The sequence below is a fragment of the Peromyscus eremicus genome, chromosome 20 (assembly GCF_949786415.1).
Source record: "Peromyscus eremicus chromosome 20, PerEre_H2_v1, whole genome shotgun sequence".
NCBI classification, from domain to species: domain Eukaryota; kingdom Metazoa; phylum Chordata; class Mammalia; order Rodentia; family Cricetidae; genus Peromyscus; species Peromyscus eremicus.
The window spans coordinates 531,998-552,919 of record NC_081436.1 but is presented as its reverse complement, the minus strand read 5'-3'; the positions used below and the strand labels follow the sequence as shown (position 1 = coordinate 552,919).

The 20,922-nt window shown below is 45.7% G+C and overlaps 3 protein-coding genes across 9 annotated transcripts in view; 1 reads left to right on the top strand and 2 right to left on the bottom strand.

Annotated features, from left to right (window-relative positions):
* Positions 1–6,868, bottom strand: part of Cbx5 (chromobox 5) — a 44,325-nt gene extending 37,457 nt beyond the window's left edge. For all 3 annotated transcript variants that reach the window (XM_059247651.1, XM_059247652.1, XM_059247653.1), the window contains exon 1: positions 5,799–6,868. The gene's annotated coding sequence lies outside the window, so the exon portion shown is untranslated. The remainder of the gene's footprint in view (positions 1–5,798) is intronic.
* Hnrnpa1 (heterogeneous nuclear ribonucleoprotein A1) lies at positions 6,030–12,894 on the top strand. Of its 5 annotated transcripts, XR_009375527.1 has the most exons (12): positions 6,030–6,598; positions 7,144–7,260; positions 7,478–7,624; positions 7,839–8,049; positions 8,130–8,222; positions 8,310–8,402; positions 8,733–8,807; positions 9,013–9,171; positions 9,740–9,895; positions 10,076–10,141; positions 12,487–12,559; positions 12,750–12,894. XR_009375527.1 is itself a non-coding variant. In XM_059247649.1 (11 exons), exons 1-10 carry the CDS (start codon positions 6,584–6,586, stop codon positions 10,129–10,131), a joined length of 1,122 nt encoding a protein of 373 aa, XP_059103632.1. In that variant the 5' UTR covers positions 6,030–6,583; the 3' UTR covers positions 10,132–10,141; positions 10,755–11,108. The 5 variants fall into 5 exon arrangements, 4 of the variants coding, with proteins under 4 accessions (XP_059103632.1, XP_059103631.1, XP_059103630.1 ...); XM_059247649.1 differs by lacking the exons at positions 12,487–12,559; positions 12,750–12,894 and adding an exon at positions 10,755–11,108; XM_059247648.1 differs by lacking the exons at positions 12,487–12,559; positions 12,750–12,894 and adding an exon at positions 10,372–10,701 and having other exon boundaries at positions 6,031–6,598.
* A 2,107-nt stretch (positions 12,895–15,001) lies between these two features.
* On the bottom strand, positions 15,002–18,140 carry Nfe2 (nuclear factor, erythroid 2). Its single transcript, XM_059247762.1, has 2 exons — positions 17,977–18,140; positions 15,002–16,250 (listed from the first exon to the last, which is right to left on the bottom strand). The coding sequence occupies exons 1-2, from the start codon at positions 18,088–18,090 to the stop codon at positions 15,243–15,245; spliced, it is 1,122 nt and encodes a 373-aa protein (XP_059103745.1). The 5' UTR covers positions 18,091–18,140; the 3' UTR covers positions 15,002–15,242.
* Positions 18,141–20,922: the final 2,782 nt, after the last annotated feature.

The window sequence follows — 20,922 nt, the reverse complement described above, 5'->3', positions numbered from 1 at the left end:
ATTTATCTTTATAAGAGGCAGAGTTCCCAGACAGGCACCCAAAGAACAGAATGAGAACAAAAAGGGATCTCATTCCATAAACCAAGGGATGGTGACCACCAGAAGCAGGAAAAAGAACATATTCTTTCTAGAGTCTGTACAATGGGGGAGGGGGGGGAGGTCAAGACAGTTTCTCTGTGTAGTTTTGGTGCCTGTCCTGGATCTCGCTCTGTAGACCAGGCTGGTCTGGAATTCACAGAGATCTGCCGGGCTCTGCCTCCCGAGATTAAAGGCACGAGTGCCCATCGAGTTTAAAGACTTTTAATCAGATTTCCAGCCTCTAGAATCTTCTGCAATGTGCTGCTATAGAAGCTGCAGGAAGCTAATAAGCAGGGAAAGTAAACTTTTAGATGAATAACTGGGGGAGTTGTATGGTATAGTGGTAAGGGAATGTACTCAGTATGTTCAAAGCTCTGGGTTCAGCCTCCAGCATCCAATCAAAAAACAAAGAAAATAATTGTACTTCAAGTAATCCAAAGAATGTTTAAGACTTCTTCCTCTACGATTTTGTTTGTTTTAAGAAAGAGTCTATGTAGACCTGGCTGGCCTTGATCGCACAAAATCTGACTGCCTCCGTTTCCCAAATGCTGGGATTAAAAGTATGTGCCAACATGCCCGGCCTGATTTTTTTTTTTTTTTTTTTTTTTGAGACAGGGTCTCACCAAGTAGCTCAAACTGATCCTATACTCATCATCCTCTACCTTAGCTTCTTTGTTTTTCTTTTTTGACACAGGGTCTGACTATGTAGCTCTCGCTGTCCTGGAACACACTGTGTAGACCAGGCTGGCCTCAAACTTAAAGATATATGGCCAGGTGGTGGCAGCACAGGCCTTAATCCCAGCACTAGGGAGACAGAGGCAGGCAGATCTCTGAGTTCGAGGGCAGCATGGTGTACAGAGTGAGTTCCAGGACAGCCAAGGCTACACAAAGAAACCCTATCTCAAAAAAAAATAAATAAATAAAACAAACAACTTAGAAATATATGTGCCTCATCACACTGAGTGCTGGGATTACAAGCATATGTCGCCAAGCCCAGCCTAATTTTTTTGAGACAGGGTCTCACTATGTTGACCATGTTGACTTCCCTGGCCTCAAAGTCAAAGATCCACCTGCCTCTGCCTCCCAAGTGTAGTGGCCTGTTACAAAGAACCTTCAATCCCTCATACCAATGGGTAAAAAAAAAAAAATTACCATCTACATGCAGGTGTGGTGGCACACACCTTTAATCCTAAGCATTTGGAAGGCAGAAGGGGGGGGGGAGATATCTCTGTGAATTCCAGACTAGCTAGGACTACATAGTGAGACCTTGTCTCAAAAAAGCAGGATACAATTTATTCAAAATAAACCTACAGACCTAAGAGGACTAATATTTACATAGCTGCTAACAAGAACAGTGTAGGTTTTTCCACAAATGATGGGGTTGAGCTCCTGGACAGACTAAACACAGGCACAGGTGTTACTGTGGGTGTTCTGCCAGCACAAGTGTAAAGTTGTAACCAAAAATGAGTGTGTGGCTTCAAGTGACTTACAGAATGCAACAAATCCATAGCTTTCACTGTACACAAGCCAATTCTTCTCAGAATGACCTAGGTGGTTTTTTTTTTAAGAACTTTAAAAATTATGTGCATCTGCATGTTTGTATACATAAGTGCAAGGATCTAAGGTCAGAGGTATTGGATACCATAGAGCTGGAGTTATGGGTGGTTGTGAGTTATCTGACCTGGATGCTGGGAACAACTCAGATCCCTTTACAAGAGCATCAAATGCTTTTAAATGCTTAACCATCTCTTGAGCCCTAGACTTCTTTTTATCAGTACAATGAGTTAATGTCATCTTCTAAGTGCAAGGAAAAAAGTAAAAGCTCATGCCAAAGAAAAAGATGATTGACTGTTCAGTCAAAGGTCATGAATAACAATATGTAAGTCATACTGTACCAAATGATAGCTACATTGTTTTTAAACTCAATATAGTGTAGCACTGGCCCACTTTTTTTGTTTGTTTTTTGTTTTGTTTTGTTTGTTTGAGACACGGTTTCTCTGTGTAGCTTTTGCGCCTGTCCTGGAACTCACTTGGTAGCCCAGGCTGGCCTTGAACTCACAGAGATCCGCCTGGCTCTGCCTCCTAAGTGCTGGGATTAAAGGCGTGCGCCACCACCGCCCCGGCTTTTTTTTTTTTTTTTTTTAAGTAACTGCAAATAGGAAACCAGAGGGGAGCCTCAGGCCGGGACAAACATTGCCCCCCCCCACAGAATAAGGGGAGAAGGTGGTCCTACACCCTTTCCCTATCAAAATGGGCCCCATCTTCCCTGGTGTGGGGTGGTTGGTAACCAGCCTGCTGCGCCATAGAGAACTCAGGCAGAACGGGAGGATTAACTTTTGGCACTGTTTAGCAGCAGCAATGGTGGGTATCTAAGAATGAACATTGAACAAAAACTGGCCCACTCCCCACCCCACCCCCAGTTTCTCTGTGTAGCTTTGGAGCCTGTCCTGGATCTTGCTCTGTAGACCAGGCTGGCCTCGAACTGAGATCCAACTGGCTCTACTTCCCCAGTGCTGGGATTAAAGGCGTGTGCCACCACTGCCCAGCCACTGGCCCACTTTTGAGAAAGGTGAATGTGCCGGGCGGTGGTGGCGCACGCCTTTAATCCCAGCACACACACACACACACACACACACACACACACACACACACAAACAAAAGTAAAAAGAAAAGAGAAAAAAAGGAAGGAGCCCATGTCCGGTAAATAAAAAGCGCTATCCAAGGTAGGGCTACATCTCCAGCCCCTTATTTGTCATTTTCTAGCAAACCACAAAGATGTAATCAATCCTGTTTATTTGTGAGACATGGTCTAACTATATAGTGCTTGCTGGCCAGAAATTCACAAAGCAGACACAGCTAACCTTGAATTCAAAGATTTGCCTGCCTCTTCCACCACAAGTAGAATAATCCTATGTTTACACTCCAAAAAATAGTAAAATTTTCCTTTTTATGCCAAGACACAAAGGCTGATCTATACCAGAGGAAAAACAGGATTGTGATCCATCTATTAAAGACTACTCCCTAACACCTCATCTCCTCCACACTGTTTATATCAATCTAAAATATCTGAAAATAATAAATTCTAGCATCAGTCATTTTAGATTGAGACTTTATTTTTCATGTTTGGTACTATTTTAAAGTTGAAACATTTAAAAAAAAGAAAAAAGAAAGAAAAGAAAGAGCAACAGTGGTGCACACCTCTGGTTCCAGCACTCAGGAGGCAGAGGCAGGGGGTTCTCTGAGTGGTGCACACCTCTGGTTCCAGCACTCAGGAGGCAGAGGCAGGGGGTTCTCTGAGTTCAAGGCCAGTATGGTCTACTCCAGTATGGTCTACCAAGTTCCAGGACAGGCATGGCCACACAGAGAAACCTTGTCCTGAACCCAGCGCCCCCCCCCCAACTGTACCTAAGTAGATGCCTGAGAACACTATTGCTTTGGAGCTGAGCTCTGCAACTGCATTATTAGCATAAATGGGTAACCAGTTATAAAACGTGTTTGTCAAAGTACCAGTGTGGAAATCTCTACTCATCACAAACTTCACTAGTCTGTCAGGCATGGTAGCATAGGCTTCTAATCCCAGCACTCAAAACGGGAACAGGCAGATCTCTTCGTTTGAGGCCAGCCTGGGATATAAAGTTTCTCAAAAACAAAACACAAAATTAAGCTGAAATCAGCACTCAGAGGCAGAGCCAGGCGGATCTCTGTGAGTTCGAGGCCAGCCTGGGCTACCAAGTGAGTTCCAGGAAAGGCGCAAAGCTACACAGAAACCCTGTCTCGAAAAACCAAAAAAAAAAAAAAAAAATTAAGCTGAAATCATCAGTCTTTTGTACAAAGTTGGAAAGTATTTTCTTCATTTTTATTTTTTATAGGTGTTTCAAGACAGGGTCTCACTATGTACCTCTGGCTGTCCTAGAATTTTGTAGACCAAGGCTGGCCTCAAACTCAAGAGAGATTCATGTACCTATCTTTGTCTCTCAAGTGCTGGGATTAAAGGTGTTCAAACTAAGCCAGGCTGGAAAGTATTTTCTAATTACAAGTGCACCTCAAAAGTTATATTCATCATGGCATCTAAATATTTCTCCTTGACTCAAAATAAATCAACAGACAGGTAGTAAACAAAAATTACACATTTGTCCAGATCCTCTGGGAAATATGGGCATTATTAATACCAGAGACTGCAGATAAAATACAAGGGGCCAGGCGGTGGTGGCTCACGCCTTTAATTCCAACACTCCAGGAGGTAGAGGCAGGCGGATCTCTGTGAGTTTGAGGCCAGCCTGATCTACAAAGCCAATTCCAAGACAGCCATGGAGGTTACACAGAGAAACTCTGTATCGAGAAACTTAAAAAAAAGTTTCTCGGAGACTCAGATTAAAGAATTGGAGACCTGAATGATGGTGAGAAGCACATGATGACTGGAAACAAAAAAACCAAATGAATCCATTTTTTTTATTAAGCTTTTCATTAATGACAATTATCCCTCAAATATCAGACATAAAACAGGCCTCTACCCAACTGTGTCCATAGAAGCAAAACACTTTGTCATGTAGCTCTCAAAAACTTCCTCTATGAGCATAGAAATAGAGATATGTGTCCCTGGAAACAGGTGATGGAGGTAAGTCTATTTTTCTTGGATGCTCTCCATTACAGTAATAGGTAGCCATTTCACTCTAAAATTTTAAATAGTCTCCTTTAAAAGTTTTCAAAAACTAAGCCGGGCTGTGGTGGCGCACGCCTTTAATCCCAGCACTCGGGAGGCAGAGCCAGGCGGATCTCTGTGAGTTCGAGGCCAGCCTGGATTACCAAGTGAGTTCCAGGAAAGGCGTAAAGCTACACAGAGAAACCCTGTCTCAAAAAACCGTAAAGCCGGGCTGTGGTGGCGCACGCCTTTAATCCCAGCACTCGGGAGGCAGAGCCAGGCGGATCTCTGTGAGTTCGAGGCCAGCCTGGGCTACCAAGTGAGTTCCAGGAAAGGCGCAAAGCTACACAGAGAAACCCTGTCTCGAAAAACCAAAAAAAAAAAAAAAAAAAAAAACCGTAAAGAAAAAAAAAAAGTTTTCAAAAACTAAACCTCCCTCCCTAAGTCCTTCAAAATATCGAGAAGAGTGGAACGTACCAAAAAGAGCAAGAAAGATGCCAAACTCGAGGAGCACCCAAAAAAAAAAAAGCATGCTTTCGTTAAGATGATGTACTAAATAAATGCCTTTTATAAGAGTCATTGTAGATAAAATATGCACCCTCACAACTCCCTCCAAGAGCAAAACATCTCTTTCTGAGAGTCTGTCCATTTAGGGGCTCCAGGCTGGGATCCATGAATTTAACCTGCAGACTCCCGCGCTCTCCTTTGGAGTCCAGTCTCGGCCTCTAGAAGGCCGGCCTATCGCGCGCTTGCGGCTCATTGGCTCGGAGAGACGCAACTCAGGAGGGAAAAACCCGCCTCCCACATTCCGATGGCCCAAGGGCCGATCGGCAGGCGGCTGTAGGAAGACCCAATTGGCCTATATCCTCGCCAGTCAAACGCTTTGGTAGCGCAGCTCAAAAGAACCTGCAAGGATTAAAACATCCCGCCCCCAGTCCTCCTATTGGCTGGCCCGACCCATCGCGGCCCCTCCACTGTCGTTCCCCCCCAGTCCAGCGGTCCATTCATTTCGTACAATAACGAGTCCAATTGGAGAGGGTCCAAGATCTCGTACGGGTAGTCTAGACTCTCTGCCACTTACCCGGGATCTACAGTGATCACTCACACTAAGGCCTGCACGGTTCTTCTGTGGTAAAGCTGCACCACAAGCCACCGCAAACGCCGCCTTCTGCGCAACGCCAACCGCCCGCCAAAACGGATCCTTCCCTGCGCCTGCGCAACCAATCCCGGGCCCAGACCTTTTTCTCCGCCCTAAACGCCTGCGCAAAACAGGACGCAGCTCCCGCCACTACGCAGGCGCCTTAGGTTCACAACCCTCTCCCGCCCGCCATTTCACGTGTTCCAGGAGGCAAGCGGAACTTCTTAGTGCGCCGGCGTAAACTCGCCATTTTTTTATTACACATGCGCTCTATGGGTGGTGGCTGAAAAAAGTGGTACGAACTACTTTTCTAACGTATCGTGTTTTGCCAAGGGAGTTTGTAATGTTCGGCGCTGGAAAGTTATAAAAAGCATTTAAAGACATGGTTACATTCAAATAAAAAAAAACCCGATTATCTAACCAATCAATCTGGTGAAAAATAACAGATCTTGGGGCATCAATGACTCCAAGGGGCGGAGACTGCGTAGAACGCCCAAACAGATGATGTCTCTTAGCAGGGCGGTTCCACAGGCCAATAGTGGGTGGGAACAATTTCAAACCTCCAATCAGAGTAAAGCAAGGGCGGAGTCTACCAATGCCGAAAGCGAGGGGGCGGGATAAAAAGGCGAGCAGAGGGTAGGCTGGCGGGTACGTTGGTTGGCTTACTCCTTTCTGCCTGTCGACGCGCCCGAGGAAGCATCGCTGAAGGCTCTCGTTTCCCTGCCGTCATGTCTAAGTCCGAGGTGAGTTGGGCGCACTCTGCAGCTTCATTTTCTTTCATACTTAGAGAACGTGGCGGGATTTAACCTAATTTTGTTGTCGGCACCCGTGCTTTCGGTGTTCGATCGGTCTTTGCCGAGGCCTACTCACAAAGTGCAGGTCGCCATTTTGTCCTCGCAGTCGCCATGAGGCTGCCGTCCGCTAACTACTAATTTCCACGCACGGCGCCTTGTGGCAGAATTCAGAGACATACAATTTTGAGTGTTGTGACTTTTTTTTTTCCATTTTTGGCTTTGTCTAATAAATGTTTTTAGGAGCCATTAAGTGTTAATGGCGATTGACCAGTCCAGCCCATGTCTTTTGTTGCGCGTGCGTATAGAGTAGAGGAGGGACGCATGCGCTGCCTGCTAGTCCCCCAACAGCACCTCCTGGCCCAGGGAGGAGCACGTGGTCTAGCGCAGTGATAAAGAACAATAAAAGAAAAAGAAGTGCGGCCTGTGTTGATGCGTGGAGTAGCTTCATTCTCCCAAGTTCCATCCCCTTGGCTAACCGCTCTTTTCTCGTTTAGTCTCCCAAAGAGCCGGAACAGCTGCGGAAGCTCTTCATTGGAGGGCTCAGCTTCGAAACGACCGACGAGAGCCTGAGGAGCCATTTTGAGCAATGGGGAACACTCACGGACTGCGTGGTAAGATTGGAAGGAACAAAAACCAGAACTGCTTTAATTTTATTGATTTAATCTTGTTGCATTTCTTAGCCAAATGCTTTGTAAAGGTAGTTAATGGTATAGTTTTAAAAATGTCGTAGTTTGGGGCTTTGTATATATGAGTCTGGACGTGTTCGGAGTAGGAATGGCGTCAGGTCCTGAGATCAGGCAATATGTTGATTGAATTAACTCTAAACAGGTAATGAGAGATCCAAACACCAAGCGATCCAGGGGCTTTGGGTTTGTCACATATGCCACTGTGGAGGAAGTGGATGCCGCTATGAATGCAAGACCACACAAGGTGGATGGAAGAGTTGTGGAACCTAAGAGAGCCGTGTCGAGAGAAGTGAGTGGTTTTTATTAATAGTTGGGTTCTGGTTGCCTGGAGACTGTATAATCCAGGCAGTCCTCAAGGCAGAGAGATTAGATTCCCCTCCCCTTTAGAGTGCTGGGATTAAAGGCGTGGGCCGCCACAGCTGCCTATCGTTTGGAAAGTTGCTGCTGGTAATGACTAAAGACATTGGAGTGTTCTAAGTGACTGAGGTGGTTTTTCCTCTTAGGATTCTCAGAGACCGGGTGCACACTTAACTGTGAAAAAGATCTTTGTTGGTGGAATTAAAGAAGACACTGAAGAACATCACCTGCGAGATTATTTTGAGCAGTACGGAAAGATTGAAGTGATTGAGATCATGACTGACAGAGGCAGTGGAAAAAAGAGAGGGTTTGCTTTTGTCACTTTTGATGACCACGACTCTGTGGACAAGATTGTTAGTAAGTGCTGTGTTAGATTTCCTAATGACTGTGGAACTCAAGTGGTTTTAAGCCCTAAAATTTTAACTTTCTTTTTAAAGTTCAGAAATACCATACTGTGAATGGCCACAACTGTGAAGTCAGAAAAGCCCTGTCAAAGCAGGAGATGGCTAGTGCTTCGTCTAGCCAAAGAGGTATTTCTGTTGCTTACTTAGACTTCATAGAGGCTAGTTTGAATTTTTGAAAGTTGGTCTAATGTAATGATCCAAACATCTCTTAAGGTCGAAGTGGTTCCGGAAACTTTGGTGGTGGTCGTGGAGGCGGTTTTGGTGGCAATGACAATTTTGGTCGAGGGGGGAACTTCAGTGGTCGTGGTACGTATTTATTTTGGATTTCTTTGGTTTTTTCGAGACAGGGTTTCTCTGTGTAGCTTTGCGCCTCTCCTGGAACTCAACTTGGTAGCCCAGGCTGGCCTTGAACTCACAGAGATCCACCTGGCTCTGCCTCCCCAGTGCTGGGATTAAAGGCGTGTGCTACCACCGCCAGGCCTTATTTTGGATTTCTTACTGCCTTTGGAACTCAGGGTAAACTGCTGGCTTGTGTTTCCAGGATTTAGGTCTCACCCAAATGTAGTTCTCATTACACAACAGTTAGTGTTTGATTCATTCACTTAGAGCCTGGTTTAAAGCCTTTGTTTCTTTTAGGTGGCTTCGGTGGCAGCCGTGGTGGTGGTGGATATGGTGGCAGTGGGGATGGCTATAATGGATTTGGTAATGATGGTAAGTTTCCTCTTAAGGAGTCCGTAAGTATAAAGTTTTCTGGCAACCTGTACCTTTATTAGACTAGGCTAGTAGTAGAGAACCTAGTGCATGACAGAGTTCAACCAGCCCCATAATACGCATGCTGTGAGCAGGACTAGCCATTATGCTTAGATTTTTATTGTTAAATACTTTTGTCTTATTGAGAAGGCTTGTATTCTTGTAGGTGGTTATGGAGGAGGCGGCCCTGGTTACTCTGGAGGAAGCAGAGGCTATGGAAGTGGTGGACAGGGTTATGGAAACCAGGGCAGTGGCTATGGCGGGAGTGGCAGCTATGACAGCTATAACAACGGAGGAGGCGGAGGCGGCTTTGGCGGTGGTAGTGGTAGGTATCCAGTGATGCAAGTACTTGGTGTGATAGCTAGTTTAGCTGTAGAGTTTTACACCCGTGTTGGGGTTTACAGCTCTTAAAGCATTGTGGGTACACTGCATGGTACATTAAATAGGCTTGCTGTGCTACCTCCTCCTGGCTTTAAGCTGGGGCCGCCTCCCCAAAAAATAAGTAGGTGGATGAGTGGTTAGTGGTGTCTTCAATTTAAGATAATTAGATTAACACCATAGCTGGATTTAGTATCTAAATTCCTTTGGGACTTCAGGCATTTAGTTGATATATCCAAGAGATCTCTGCATTGGCCATGAATATAGAAGGCCTGCACATCTAAAGTGCTTGTGAGTACCACTAAGGAGAAAACTCAGTTTGTCATTAGTGGGGTTGACTTTTTTTTTTTTTTTTTCCTGTAAATACTGGATTATTAACTGAATGCCTTACTGGAGAATGAACTATAAGGGTTTGGAGTTAGCAGTTTTGGAAGGAGAGTAGTAATCTTTCAGAACACTGAATAGAACGGGCTCAGTCCTCAGGTCATCAATAAAGGCTTTCTTTCCATTTCTAGGAAGCAATTTTGGAGGTGGTGGAAGCTATAATGATTTTGGCAATTATAACAATCAGTCTTCAAATTTTGGACCAATGAAGGGAGGAAACTTTGGAGGCAGAAGTTCTGGCCCTTATGGTGGTGGTGGCCAGTACTTCGCTAAACCACGAAACCAAGGTATAGTATATGTAATGAATATGACAAAAGTCTGATCCGCACCCTCCCATCAGCCATGTAAACCTTATTACATCATAGGTGCGGGACACATGACAGATCACGATTGAGTTTGTCTCTATTACTGTAAAATCATTTCTATCACATAAGCACAGTATTGAAACATTGTTTGAATGCTTCCAGGTGGCTATGGTGGTTCCAGCAGCAGCAGCAGCTATGGCAGTGGCAGGAGGTTCTAATTACAGCCAGGTAAGTACCTGTTTTGTTTTTTATGTTGACTAAATTTTATAATTGAACCCAGTAACCCTAATATAGCTGAGCAGTGCAACATAGTTAACATTATAATTGCAGTAAAATGGTGGATGTTAAGTTAATATACAGTTCAGCAAAATTTGTGGGAAACAACTTGCTCTATTGGATTGTAGCCTTGAGTCTTAATGTGTTTTAGATTAACAACTTTATTCCATATTGTTCAACAGGAAACAAAGCTTAGCAGGAGAGGAGAGCCAGAGAAGTGACAGGGAAGCTACAGGTTACAGCAGATTTGTGAACTCAGCCAAGCACAGTGGTGGCAGGGCCTAGCTGCTACAAAGAAGACATGTTTTAGACAATACTCATGTGTATGGGCAAAAAACTCCAGGACTGTATTTGTGACTAATTGTATAACAGGTTATTTTAGTTTCTGTTCTGTGGAAAGTGTAAAGCATTCCAACAAAGGGTTTGACTGTAGACCTTTTTTCACCCATGCTGTTGATTGCTAAATGTAATAGTCTGATCATGACGCTGAATAAATGTGTCTTTTTTTTTTCTTTTTTCTTTTTTTTCTTTTTTCTTTTTTTTTTTTTAAATGTGCTGTGTAAAGTTAGTCTACTCTGAAGCCATCTTGGTAAACCTCCCAACAGTGTGAAGTTAGAATTCCTTCAGGGTGGTGCCAAGTTCCATTTGGAATTTATTTATAATTGCTTGGGTGGAGAAGCCATTGTCTTCAAAAACCTTGATGTAGTTAAACTGCCAGTTACTGTTGTGACTTTAATGAGTTTTACCATTACAAGGGTCATCCAAGCAAAGTCACAGTTTGTTACAATAAAATGGTTGTGGGCACACCCTATGCAACATCAAAATTGAATAATGGTATCAGATAAAATAACAGATGGGAATGAAGCTTGTGTATCATCCATTATCATGTGTAATCAATAAACGATTTAATTCTCTTGAATGGATTGACAACTGTATGGATTTGGGACTGGCAGAGATTTGGACTTTCCCTACCCACTACCTACCCCTGGTAAATGTTGATTGTTTGTTATCACAGTGCAAGTTCAGAGCTCTGCCAGAGTAGAGACCAACTGCTGGTTTATGCCACCCATAAGTCCACAGATTAGAAGTGTTGGGGCATCTTAAAACTGGTTATCTATAGTAAGGACTCTTAATTGCTATAAGAGCAGGCTATAGTGAAGGAAAACTGCAGTTTAACAGGGTCATGGGTGGGTATGCCTCGGTTTTCTAGAAGTAATTGAGTTAATTAAAAATTCAAATTAGAAATATAATTGACAATATTTCTGTAACTTCATATTAACAGCAGTTTTCCTTCACACTGTTCCTGAAGTGTTTTCTATTTGTATAGAAAATGAATTCAAAGTAGTTACTATCCAATAATTGTTATTTGTGCATAGATGCTTTTGAGCTTCCCATTTGGTGCCCTTTTAAGTGCCATTGTACCTGGTAGCATAGATGATTTGTTTGCCATAGGACTTGTATATTCCATCTCATGGTGTATTGCTTGGAAGTTTTGGTGGGGGGGAGGGAGGGGGGGTGGAGGGAGGGGGTGGGGAGCATGGATGGTAGTTCCATGATACTGGCTGAGTTTGCAATAGCAGGTGGAACCTTAACTATTGAGGGAGTTTGCAGATACCTCAGGAATCGGGACAATGCCTTTAAAGATCCAGGAGATGTTCAGCTACTAGGAACTGCTAGCAAGTATAGCGCGAATGGCTTCGAGCTCAGAAACTCTGCAGCTGAGAGTAGACACTTGTGGTATGTGGAGTACAGATAAGCCAGGGGCAGGCCACGGCACCTCCATGAAAGCTAGGAGGGAGTGAAGTTTCAGTGACCATCGCAAGAAAGGAGGCAGACAAGAGTAAGGCACACACCTGACTCTTAGGACTAGCAGGCAGAACCAGAAGGAAAGGTTTTATTGCTATGCTAGTAGGTAAGAACAGATTTTACTTACATCCATATAGTTGTAAAGTCCAATTCTCTATTGGATTTTTTCTTAATATATTGAGCCAAAACTAGTCCAGTTAAGCTGCACTTGGTTTTTCTGGAGATAAATTGTTTTAATTAATGCCCATATTATTCCTACTTGAAGGAAGTTAACACATTTCTATTGTGAAGATACATTTTGCCCTTTAATTTTACGTTACCTTCCTTTGACCCATTTTCTTAAAGCAATGGCTCAAAGTAATATATTAGACACCTTTCCCCAAAATGGTGGGAGGATGGGTGGGTCATTAACGGGAGGAGGGTGGGAATAGCTTAAAAGATGGGAATTAACCTCACAAAAGACTAGTTCTAAAGGTTGTTTACTTTTCTAGGGAGGAATCTGCTACAAGGCTTAACCACTGTTGGTAAAATTTAAAACAAAAACTTCAAGTTCTTGGCTAAAAGGTAAGTTTTTATGGTTGGTGATTTGCTATCTAAAAGTTAAAAGGCAAGCTGCAATTAAAAAACGAGATACCTGGCTATTTTTGTAGCTGGCAGTTAGTAGGACAACAGAATGTAACCAGGGATGGGTAGATAAAATTGTATAATCCACTACTGTTTATATAAAGCTACATGACTTTTTTCTCCTTTGCAGGAACATCCTTATGAGAGCAGCCTTTATTCTGGGCCACTGTACTTCATTCTCACTGCCGTGCAGTTGGGTTTTAACATGCTGCTAAAATCATTCAGTTTTGTGAATGGCTTAGTTTGGTTTTTTAAAATAAACTACAGTTAATTAACCTCTGTTGTCTCTTTCTGGGATTTGTGGCAGGTGACTTGGTTCTGTCTGTATTCTATGCAAATTCCAAATTTGAGTTTGGGGAATATGGGACTTTTTTTAGCACACAAGTCTGAGTCATTTCTAACTGGAGTTTCTTTGACCCTTAAGTTATATTTTGGATGCATGTATATTGGTGCATTGTGAATAAACTGGTCATAGAATGTCCCTGAGAACCTGGCAAGGATAAACTGACCATCTCTATGGGGTAGGTGTGGGGTGCAAACCTGTTGCATGTTTGGGTTCTGATGTAAGAAACCTAAAACTTGATGGGGAATTTAGAGATAGTTGTGAGGGTTAAAAGTGTTCTAGAGATGACAGAACTGGGTAGTGCACACTAACCCCAGTTTAGGAACTAATGTCCAGCCCAGATGAGGCTATGAGACCCTTATAAAAATTTTTATTTTCTTGGTGGAGGGCACTTAAATGTGAAGAGTATCCTTGGCTAAACTGAAATTATACATACAGATATTTAGATATAGATACATGTAAAAATATGGAACAATCCCTTACCTCTTAGTGCTGGGAATATAGGCTTGGGCCACTATACATTCATACTGCTTTTTGTGAGTTTACATAGAAGGAAAATCTTGCTAGGCCAAGAGCTGACAAAAATCCCAGATTAGCAAGCACAGTTAAGATCTACAAGCATCAAGATTTCTGTATTTCCCTTATGTCCTTCATCTCTTAGGTCTACCAGTTTTTCTTAGGAAAAAGGCAATAAATGGACAGACTGGAGATAAAATGAAAATAAAAGAGCTATGACTGGAAAAACAGCCAAAGAAATTGGGTGCTGCTAGGGAGATTTGATAGGGAGGCAAGAGGATGCTTGGACTTCTGAGTTTGAGGCCAACCTAGTTTTCTAAGAAAATCACTGTATACTTGGCTGTCCTAAAATCTCTTTGCCTTTGCCTCCAGAACACAGTTGTGTTTCCAAATGAAAGAAAAGACAAGGTAGTTCCTGAGCTGGGTTAGCATACAGCATCTCAGCCCTTGTGAGGTAGCAAAAGGAAGACTAGGTGCTCAAGGTCATTTTTCTACTACACAGGTACAAGGCCATCCTGTTATGTGGAACCCTGCCTATGTGAGAGTGACGGAGGACAGGGTTTCAGTTCCCAGCACTCTAAACTCCTTCAAGGGAACACCTTCTGACCTTCATAGGCTCCTGCATGATTATGGTACATACATTGATTGAATCATACACAAAATGAATATTTAAAAAAAAGGTGGGTGGGCTGGGTATGGTGGTACACACTTAATCCCACACTTTGGAGACAGGCAAATGGAACTTTATGAATTGGTGGCTGACATGCCTACATAGTAAGACCCTGTCTCAAATCTAGAAGGGTAGAAATGATAGCCACCCCCACCCCCCAGCATGACTTGGACAGCATTTCTCTCACAACCAGGGAGAGCTGGGTTGTAGCCCCATCGCTTGCTTAGCATTCTAGAGGTTCTAGGCTCAGTTTAAAAAGTTGTGCAAGAGGCCGGGCGGTGGTGGCGCACGCCTTTAATCCCAGCACTCGGGAGGCAGAGCCAGGCGGATCTCTGTGAGTTCGAGGCCAGCCTGGGCTACCAAGAGAGTTCCAGGAAAAGGCGCAAAGCTACACAGAGAAACCCTGTCTCGAAAAACCAAAAAAAAAAAAAAAAAAAAAAAAAAGTTGTGCAAGAATACACACTTGAATGTAGAGTAATCTCATTCCAATCAAGAACAGTCCCTTGGTCTTCCGATCTCGGGCCTATCAGACCCAGGGTGAGGTGAGCAGGAGAGAACTAAAGGCGTTTGTGTTTATGTGTGCTCTAGAGACTGAGCAGACTTTACATGAGGATGCAGCCCTCTGACAGCTCCTGTCATGAATTGGGGGCCACCAAGGACTGTGGGGTTCCTCAAGCATCTGTGGCTTCTGACTAGAAGGGGGTGTGAAGGTGGATAGATTGTCACATTGCTCATTCCCCAATTTTTATGTGTACTTAAAATGAGCTCAGGATTTCCCTTCAGCAAGCAGTGATTCCTGAGATAGCTCCATCACCCTCAAGAAGGAAGACACAATGGAAAGCTTATTTCCACACAGCTCTTTATGGACCAAAGCTTAGACAAGAGGTGGAGGCTTGGGGCCTAGGAAGCCAGCACTCACCTGGCCTCCAGGTGAACCTCACTGAACACACCTTGGAAAGACCAAATGCTAAGGTGGCATCTACCCTCTTTTGGTCTGGAGAACTCGGTGCCTTGTGAGTCCTGGGGTTGGGGAGTACCTTTATCAGAAGAGAATGAGGGGAGGCCCTAGCACCATTGTTAGTCTCTAGGCCAGCTCACTCCGTGGCCTCCATCTTGGCCCCACGGGGTACCAGAAAGATGGCCCCATCAGCAGCCTGTTGGAGTACATATTCCTCTGGTGAATAACTGTTGCCAGATTCATCCCGAAGATGCTGGAAAATGTCATGGTACAGCTCTGCCAGCTGTTGGCGCATGACCTCCAGAGTGCGGTCCGCTTCCCCTCGGGCTCTGAGAAGCCGCTCTCTTTCACTGCCCAGGCGCTCCAGCTCCTGCTCCAGCTGCACAATGGTTTCCAGTTTTCTCTTGCGACAATTCTGGGCTGCCACCTTGTTCTTGCCCCGCCGTCGGATGTCCCGGACTAGAGCCAGCTGGCTCTCTGTTAGAGGGTACTGCGCTAGCAGCTCATTAAAGTCATCCACAGGCAAGTTGACGATCTTGTCCGTAGGGAAGGGAATCTTCATGGCTAGGGCCCGCCGCTCATCACGACTCCCCGCCTCCCCCCTGACAGCAGGTTTAGCCCGCACAGGGCCAGAGGATGACTCTAAGGCCAAGGGTGTCTCAGTGGGCGGCAAAGTATAGTTGGGGTGGGCCAAGGAGTTGGGCATATGGGAGTAAGGGTACTCCACAGGGTACATGTCCACATACTCGCTCCTCCGCCTGCCAGCCTCTGCACCCTCTAGCTCAAGAGATTCCGCATCACTGTAATTGAGGGATAATCCTGAGTCGGATTCTGGGTCTTCTTGGGGCTTGGGTGGCCCCACTGGCAGCCCAATGTCCAGAAGAGCTAAGGGATCTGGAAGGGGCTCATTGAGCAGGCCTGAAAGGGTGAGTGGCTTTGACGCTGGTATAGCCATGTTGCCATAGGAGTATGGGAGGTCTGGGACATGAGGAGTAGGTGCTGAGAGCTCATAAGGTGGTAGGGTCAGGGAGAAGCCTGCATCTGGGTGAACTGAACAGGGGCAGTATGTTGGAGGTGGCAATGGTCCAGGGTATGGGGTGGGAACTTGGGGCTCAAAGGATGGCTCACTCGGAACATTTAGACCCTGCAAAGAAAGACACAAAAAAGGTTAGATAGACTATCATGGGTGGTGGTGGCACATGCCTTTAATCCCAGCTCTCAGGAGGCAGAGGCAGGCCAGTATCCCAAGTTCCAGGATAGCATGGTCAAAAAGCAAGTTCTGGAACAGCAAGGACTATACACAGAGAAACCCTGTCTTGAAAAACAAAAAACAGTGGAAGCTTCTTGCATAGTGTTAATGAAGTTGTTTCAAGAATAAAGCAGCTTGCTGGCATGGTGGCACCGGCTTACAATACCAGCATTCGAGATGTGGAAACAGGAGAGTCAGGAGTTTAAGGTCAGTCTTGGCTACATAGCAAGTACAAGGCCAGACAGGGCTGTGTAAGACCCTGTTTCAAAAAAAATCAAGAGAGGCGCTGAAGAGTTGGCTCAGCGGTTAAGAGCAGTAGCTACTCTTCCAGAGGACCTGGGTTGAATTCCCAGCACCCACATGGCAGCTCAGATCTGTCTGTAACTCCAGTTTCAGGGGATCTAACACCTTCACACAGACATACATGCACGCAAAAACAGGAATGTACATGAAATAAATAAAATCAAGAGGCCCTTAATCCAAGCACATAGGGGACAGGGGCAGGTGTATCTCTCTGAGTTCAAGGCCATCCTGGTATACATAGCAAACTCCAGGGCTACATAGTGAGTCCCTGTCTGGGAAAAAGAAAGAAGCTGGGCATGGTAGCACACATCTTTAATCATAGCACTCGGGAGGCAGAGGGAGCCAAGATCTCTGAGTTCGAGGCCACCCTGATCTGCAGAGTGAGTTCCAGGACAGCCAGGGGTACACAGAGAAACCCTGTCTCAAAAAAACAAACAAAAAAAAGAAAAAAAGAAAAGAAAAAGTAGGGAGGAGGAAGAAGAGCAGTTTAAGCAGGAATAAAAGTCCCTGTGGTGAGACCTCAGAGAAGAACCTCACATTGAAGTGGTTACAGTCTCCTCCTCAGGAGAAGCTCTTACTGGGCCAAATAGCTCCTGTTCCTTTACTCTCTTTAGGAAGACAAGGCCATTATTATCCTAGATGGATCCTCAGAACCCTTTTCCTGCTGTGGTTATCTAGGGTCAAAAGGTCAAGTTCAGGACCTCGCCATTTCCTGGGTGCCCAGCAGAGGGAGCTGGTATGTGGGAAGAGGGTCTAGGGCAGATCCTGAGGACATCAGGAGGCCTGAGGTGGGGTAGGCACAGAGCCCAGGCTGGGGGCTAGCCCTCTGTCCAGGCCCAGGTGCAGTGAAGAGGAGAACACATGTTACAAACAAGGCCCCCAACTTAGGTAGGAGAGCTATCCTGCCCAAGCCCAGCTGGGGACAAAGGTGCCATTGTTAGACCAACAGACACCCCTTTGTCCAACATTCGGGAGGAGAGGACCCCGGCAGAGTCTCGCTCCCCTCTCTGAGGCCCTTTAACTAAGTCTCTGCTACCTGGAGGAAAGGAGCTCGTTGCTAAGGGTGCGGGGTGGTAATGAGGGAAGATGGGCAGTGCTGGAAGAGAGGAAGATCGGATGAGAAGAAAATAAAAAAGAGGGCCAGAGAAGAGGGTGGTAGAAATGTGAGCAGAGCAGCTGGACAGGAGCCCATACCGCGAGCCAGATCCTCCCCTCTCCCCTGCCCTGCCCCCACTCCATGTTCCACATTGCCCCCCTCTGCTCTCCGTTTCTGGCCAGGCCAGAGCCCCTACCTCCGCAGTGTCTACCCCATACTCACCTGCAGCTCAGTAATGGACATGATCTCTTGCCAAGTCAGTTCCATCTCGCCCAGCTCCCCAATAGGCAGCTGTGACAACCTGTTCCTGTTCTGCTGAGGAGGACACGGGGGCATCCTACTGTGCCAGCTGCTGGCCCTGGTTCCCCCAAAGCTCAAAGGGCTCCAGCAACCTGTGTGGAAGGAAGGAAGAGTTAGAGCTACTTCTGCCAAATCAAAAGTTTATCCTGTCCCTGTGCAGAATCCCCAGAAGAAAGGAACGGTGTCAGTGGTTCACTCATGCCAGGACCATCAACCACCCTAGGAACTGAAAAGTTCTTTTCTGTGGAGTACTCTCTACCTCACCTGCTCTGGCCATAGTCAGTCCTCTGGGCACACAGTAGGCATCTTTACTTTTTCTCAGACAAGATGTCTTCTCTTACTCTCTAAAAATGGTATTCCTGTCAGTGGCAAAATCCAGTCTTCTGAGTTTTTGAGATTGAGGTTTTCTTTTCCATTCTGGGGGAAACATCAAGAGTCACCCATGTCTTAGTCTTGTGTCCTCAGTTTCATTGTTTGAAACAGGGTCTTACTATGTAACCCTGGCTGTCCTGGAACTTGCTCTGTAGTCCAGGCTGGCCTCTAACTCACAGGGATCTGCCTGCCTCTGCCTCCCAAGTGCTGGAATCTGAGGCATGTGCCACCATGCCTAGCATTTCAGCCCTTTCCTTTCCTCCCAAGATGTGAGTGCTTGGGGATCCCCAGGGAGTGTGTTGTGGGAAGTGCAGGCAGACAGCCCCTCCCCTGTCTTAGATAGGGTCCAGGCCTGCTGGTGATAGCAGCCCTGCCCTCTACTCCCATCCTTACTCTGGGCTCCTCTGCCTGGGCCAGATAAGAGGTTTATCAGCTGCAGGCAGCAGAGGCAGAGGAGGAATGGGCTCCAGGAGACACTGGACCTCTACCCTGTATCCCAACCAGGTCATTTGGCCATGCCCCACCCTACGTGACCATGGCTCCTTTCTCTTCCAAGATCAACACACAGCAAAGACTTAGCAAGCATTTGTCAAGAATTGTGCTGGCGTTTTATAAGCATAGCATATCAGACTGGGCTTCACAAAGACCTTTTAAGGGGTAGGAGGCAGACACTGAGGCCCAAGCTGATAAGTGGCAGGTTGGAACCTGATCATATCCCTTGCTGCTTTCTAGGCCCCTTTGGTTCCCTAGGTATGGGCTGTCCACAACCCACACCTGTATAGGCAGTCTACCTTAGCAAGTTCCCATGATGTCTCATACCCTTTTCTCTTCTGGGAAATACCTTTTGGGGCCCTCAAGTACTGCCAACCCTTCAGCCCCTCTTCTTTTAATCTGGGCTCTAGCTTGAGTACTGCCACAAAGCAGCAGTCTGGTAGCTGGGCAAGCCATCTCACTGCTCCTGGTCAGTTCTCCCAGTTATAAAGCCAAGGAGTTAGACAACTTGAACTGGAAGAATTCCTTGCTGCTTGGACAGTTCTCTGCAAACTCTTAGTCTTGCTTTCATTATCTCCTCTTGGTCCATCCCTCTCTTCATCCTACCTCCGTATTCCCCATACCCATCTCTATCTGAATCGGCTCTCTCTGTGTCTAACAATAGATTCCAAGTAGACTTGGCAAGGTTCTCCTGATCTCTCAGGGCCAGACACAGCACAGCATGTACAAGCATGCACATCTACACTACACACCATATAAATAAAGGAAACCTTACAGAAGAACAGAGGATGGGGCTGGATGACCTAAAATTGTATTGTATGACTTTACATCACCCACCAGAAGAATAGCCCATTCCTGCTATTCACTATGGAATCCTCTCTTGCACCTACCACAAAATGTATAGTCACTACCTTTTTGGGGGGTAGGGGGGTTTCGAGACAGGGTTTCTCTGTGAAACAGTCCTGGCTGTCCTGGAACTCACTCTGCAGACCAGGCTGGCCTCAAACTCATAGATCTGCCTGCCTCTGCCTCCTAAGTGCTGGGATTAAAGGAGTGCACCACCACCACCACCACCTGGCTCCAAGTGTCCTTTTTTCAGCTGGTCTGCCTGAGGCCTAGCCCTCACCCTCCTGCTATATTGCCATCTCCAGAAATGGGAGTTGGTATAGGTGCAGGCCTTTGACCAATGGGTAGAATGGGTGGGGTGTTTATGTCTGTCCAGGATGCCATTTCAACACCGGAACTCCACCCTCCCCACCCAGGTTCTGGCGGAAATTGCCCAAAGACAGAGTGAATGGAGAAGGAGTTTGGGGGTGGGCAGGGACTATGACTATTGCCTCATAGTTCTTCACCCACTTTTTTTCCTCTCTTTGTTTTTCCTCTCTTCCTGGGTCTGAATCTGAGCAGCAATACAAAGATCTTGCCCTAGAAGGCAAGGTTCTCTACTCTTCAAGATTCATGACCTTGAACAAATTGCATCATAGTCTCCAATTAAATGAAGACAGGACTAGAGGACCTCACTGCTATGAGAGGGAGCAGACTGCATCTAGTCAGAGCCACAAATCTTACTGTGCACCATATTCACTTGGGGTATATGGAAAACATACCTGAAGGCCATCCAGGCCTGCTGAACTGAATTCATGTGCAGATACTAAGAATAAGTATTTCAACAAATGTCCTAGACATTTTCACACACAGGCCAATCTTGCCTCAAGAAACACAAATAGATGAATTTTCAAGAAAGACCACAAAGAAAGTGAATAGCAAATGTTCTATAGTCTTCATCTAACTGCGAACTTTGACCCCAGGCAAGGCTAGACTCCAGGTGGTGCCTAGCTATCAGTCTTTTCCCCTGAAGACCTGGAAGTGGGTCTCCTCCCTCTTCTTAGGATTTAAAAAAAAAATTGAGAGGGTAGAGGGAGCAGGAAGAGGCTGGAGGCTGGGCAGAGGTTCATAAAGGAAACCACTGGACCATCTTTTGCACCAGGCATAGGCCCTTTGGGT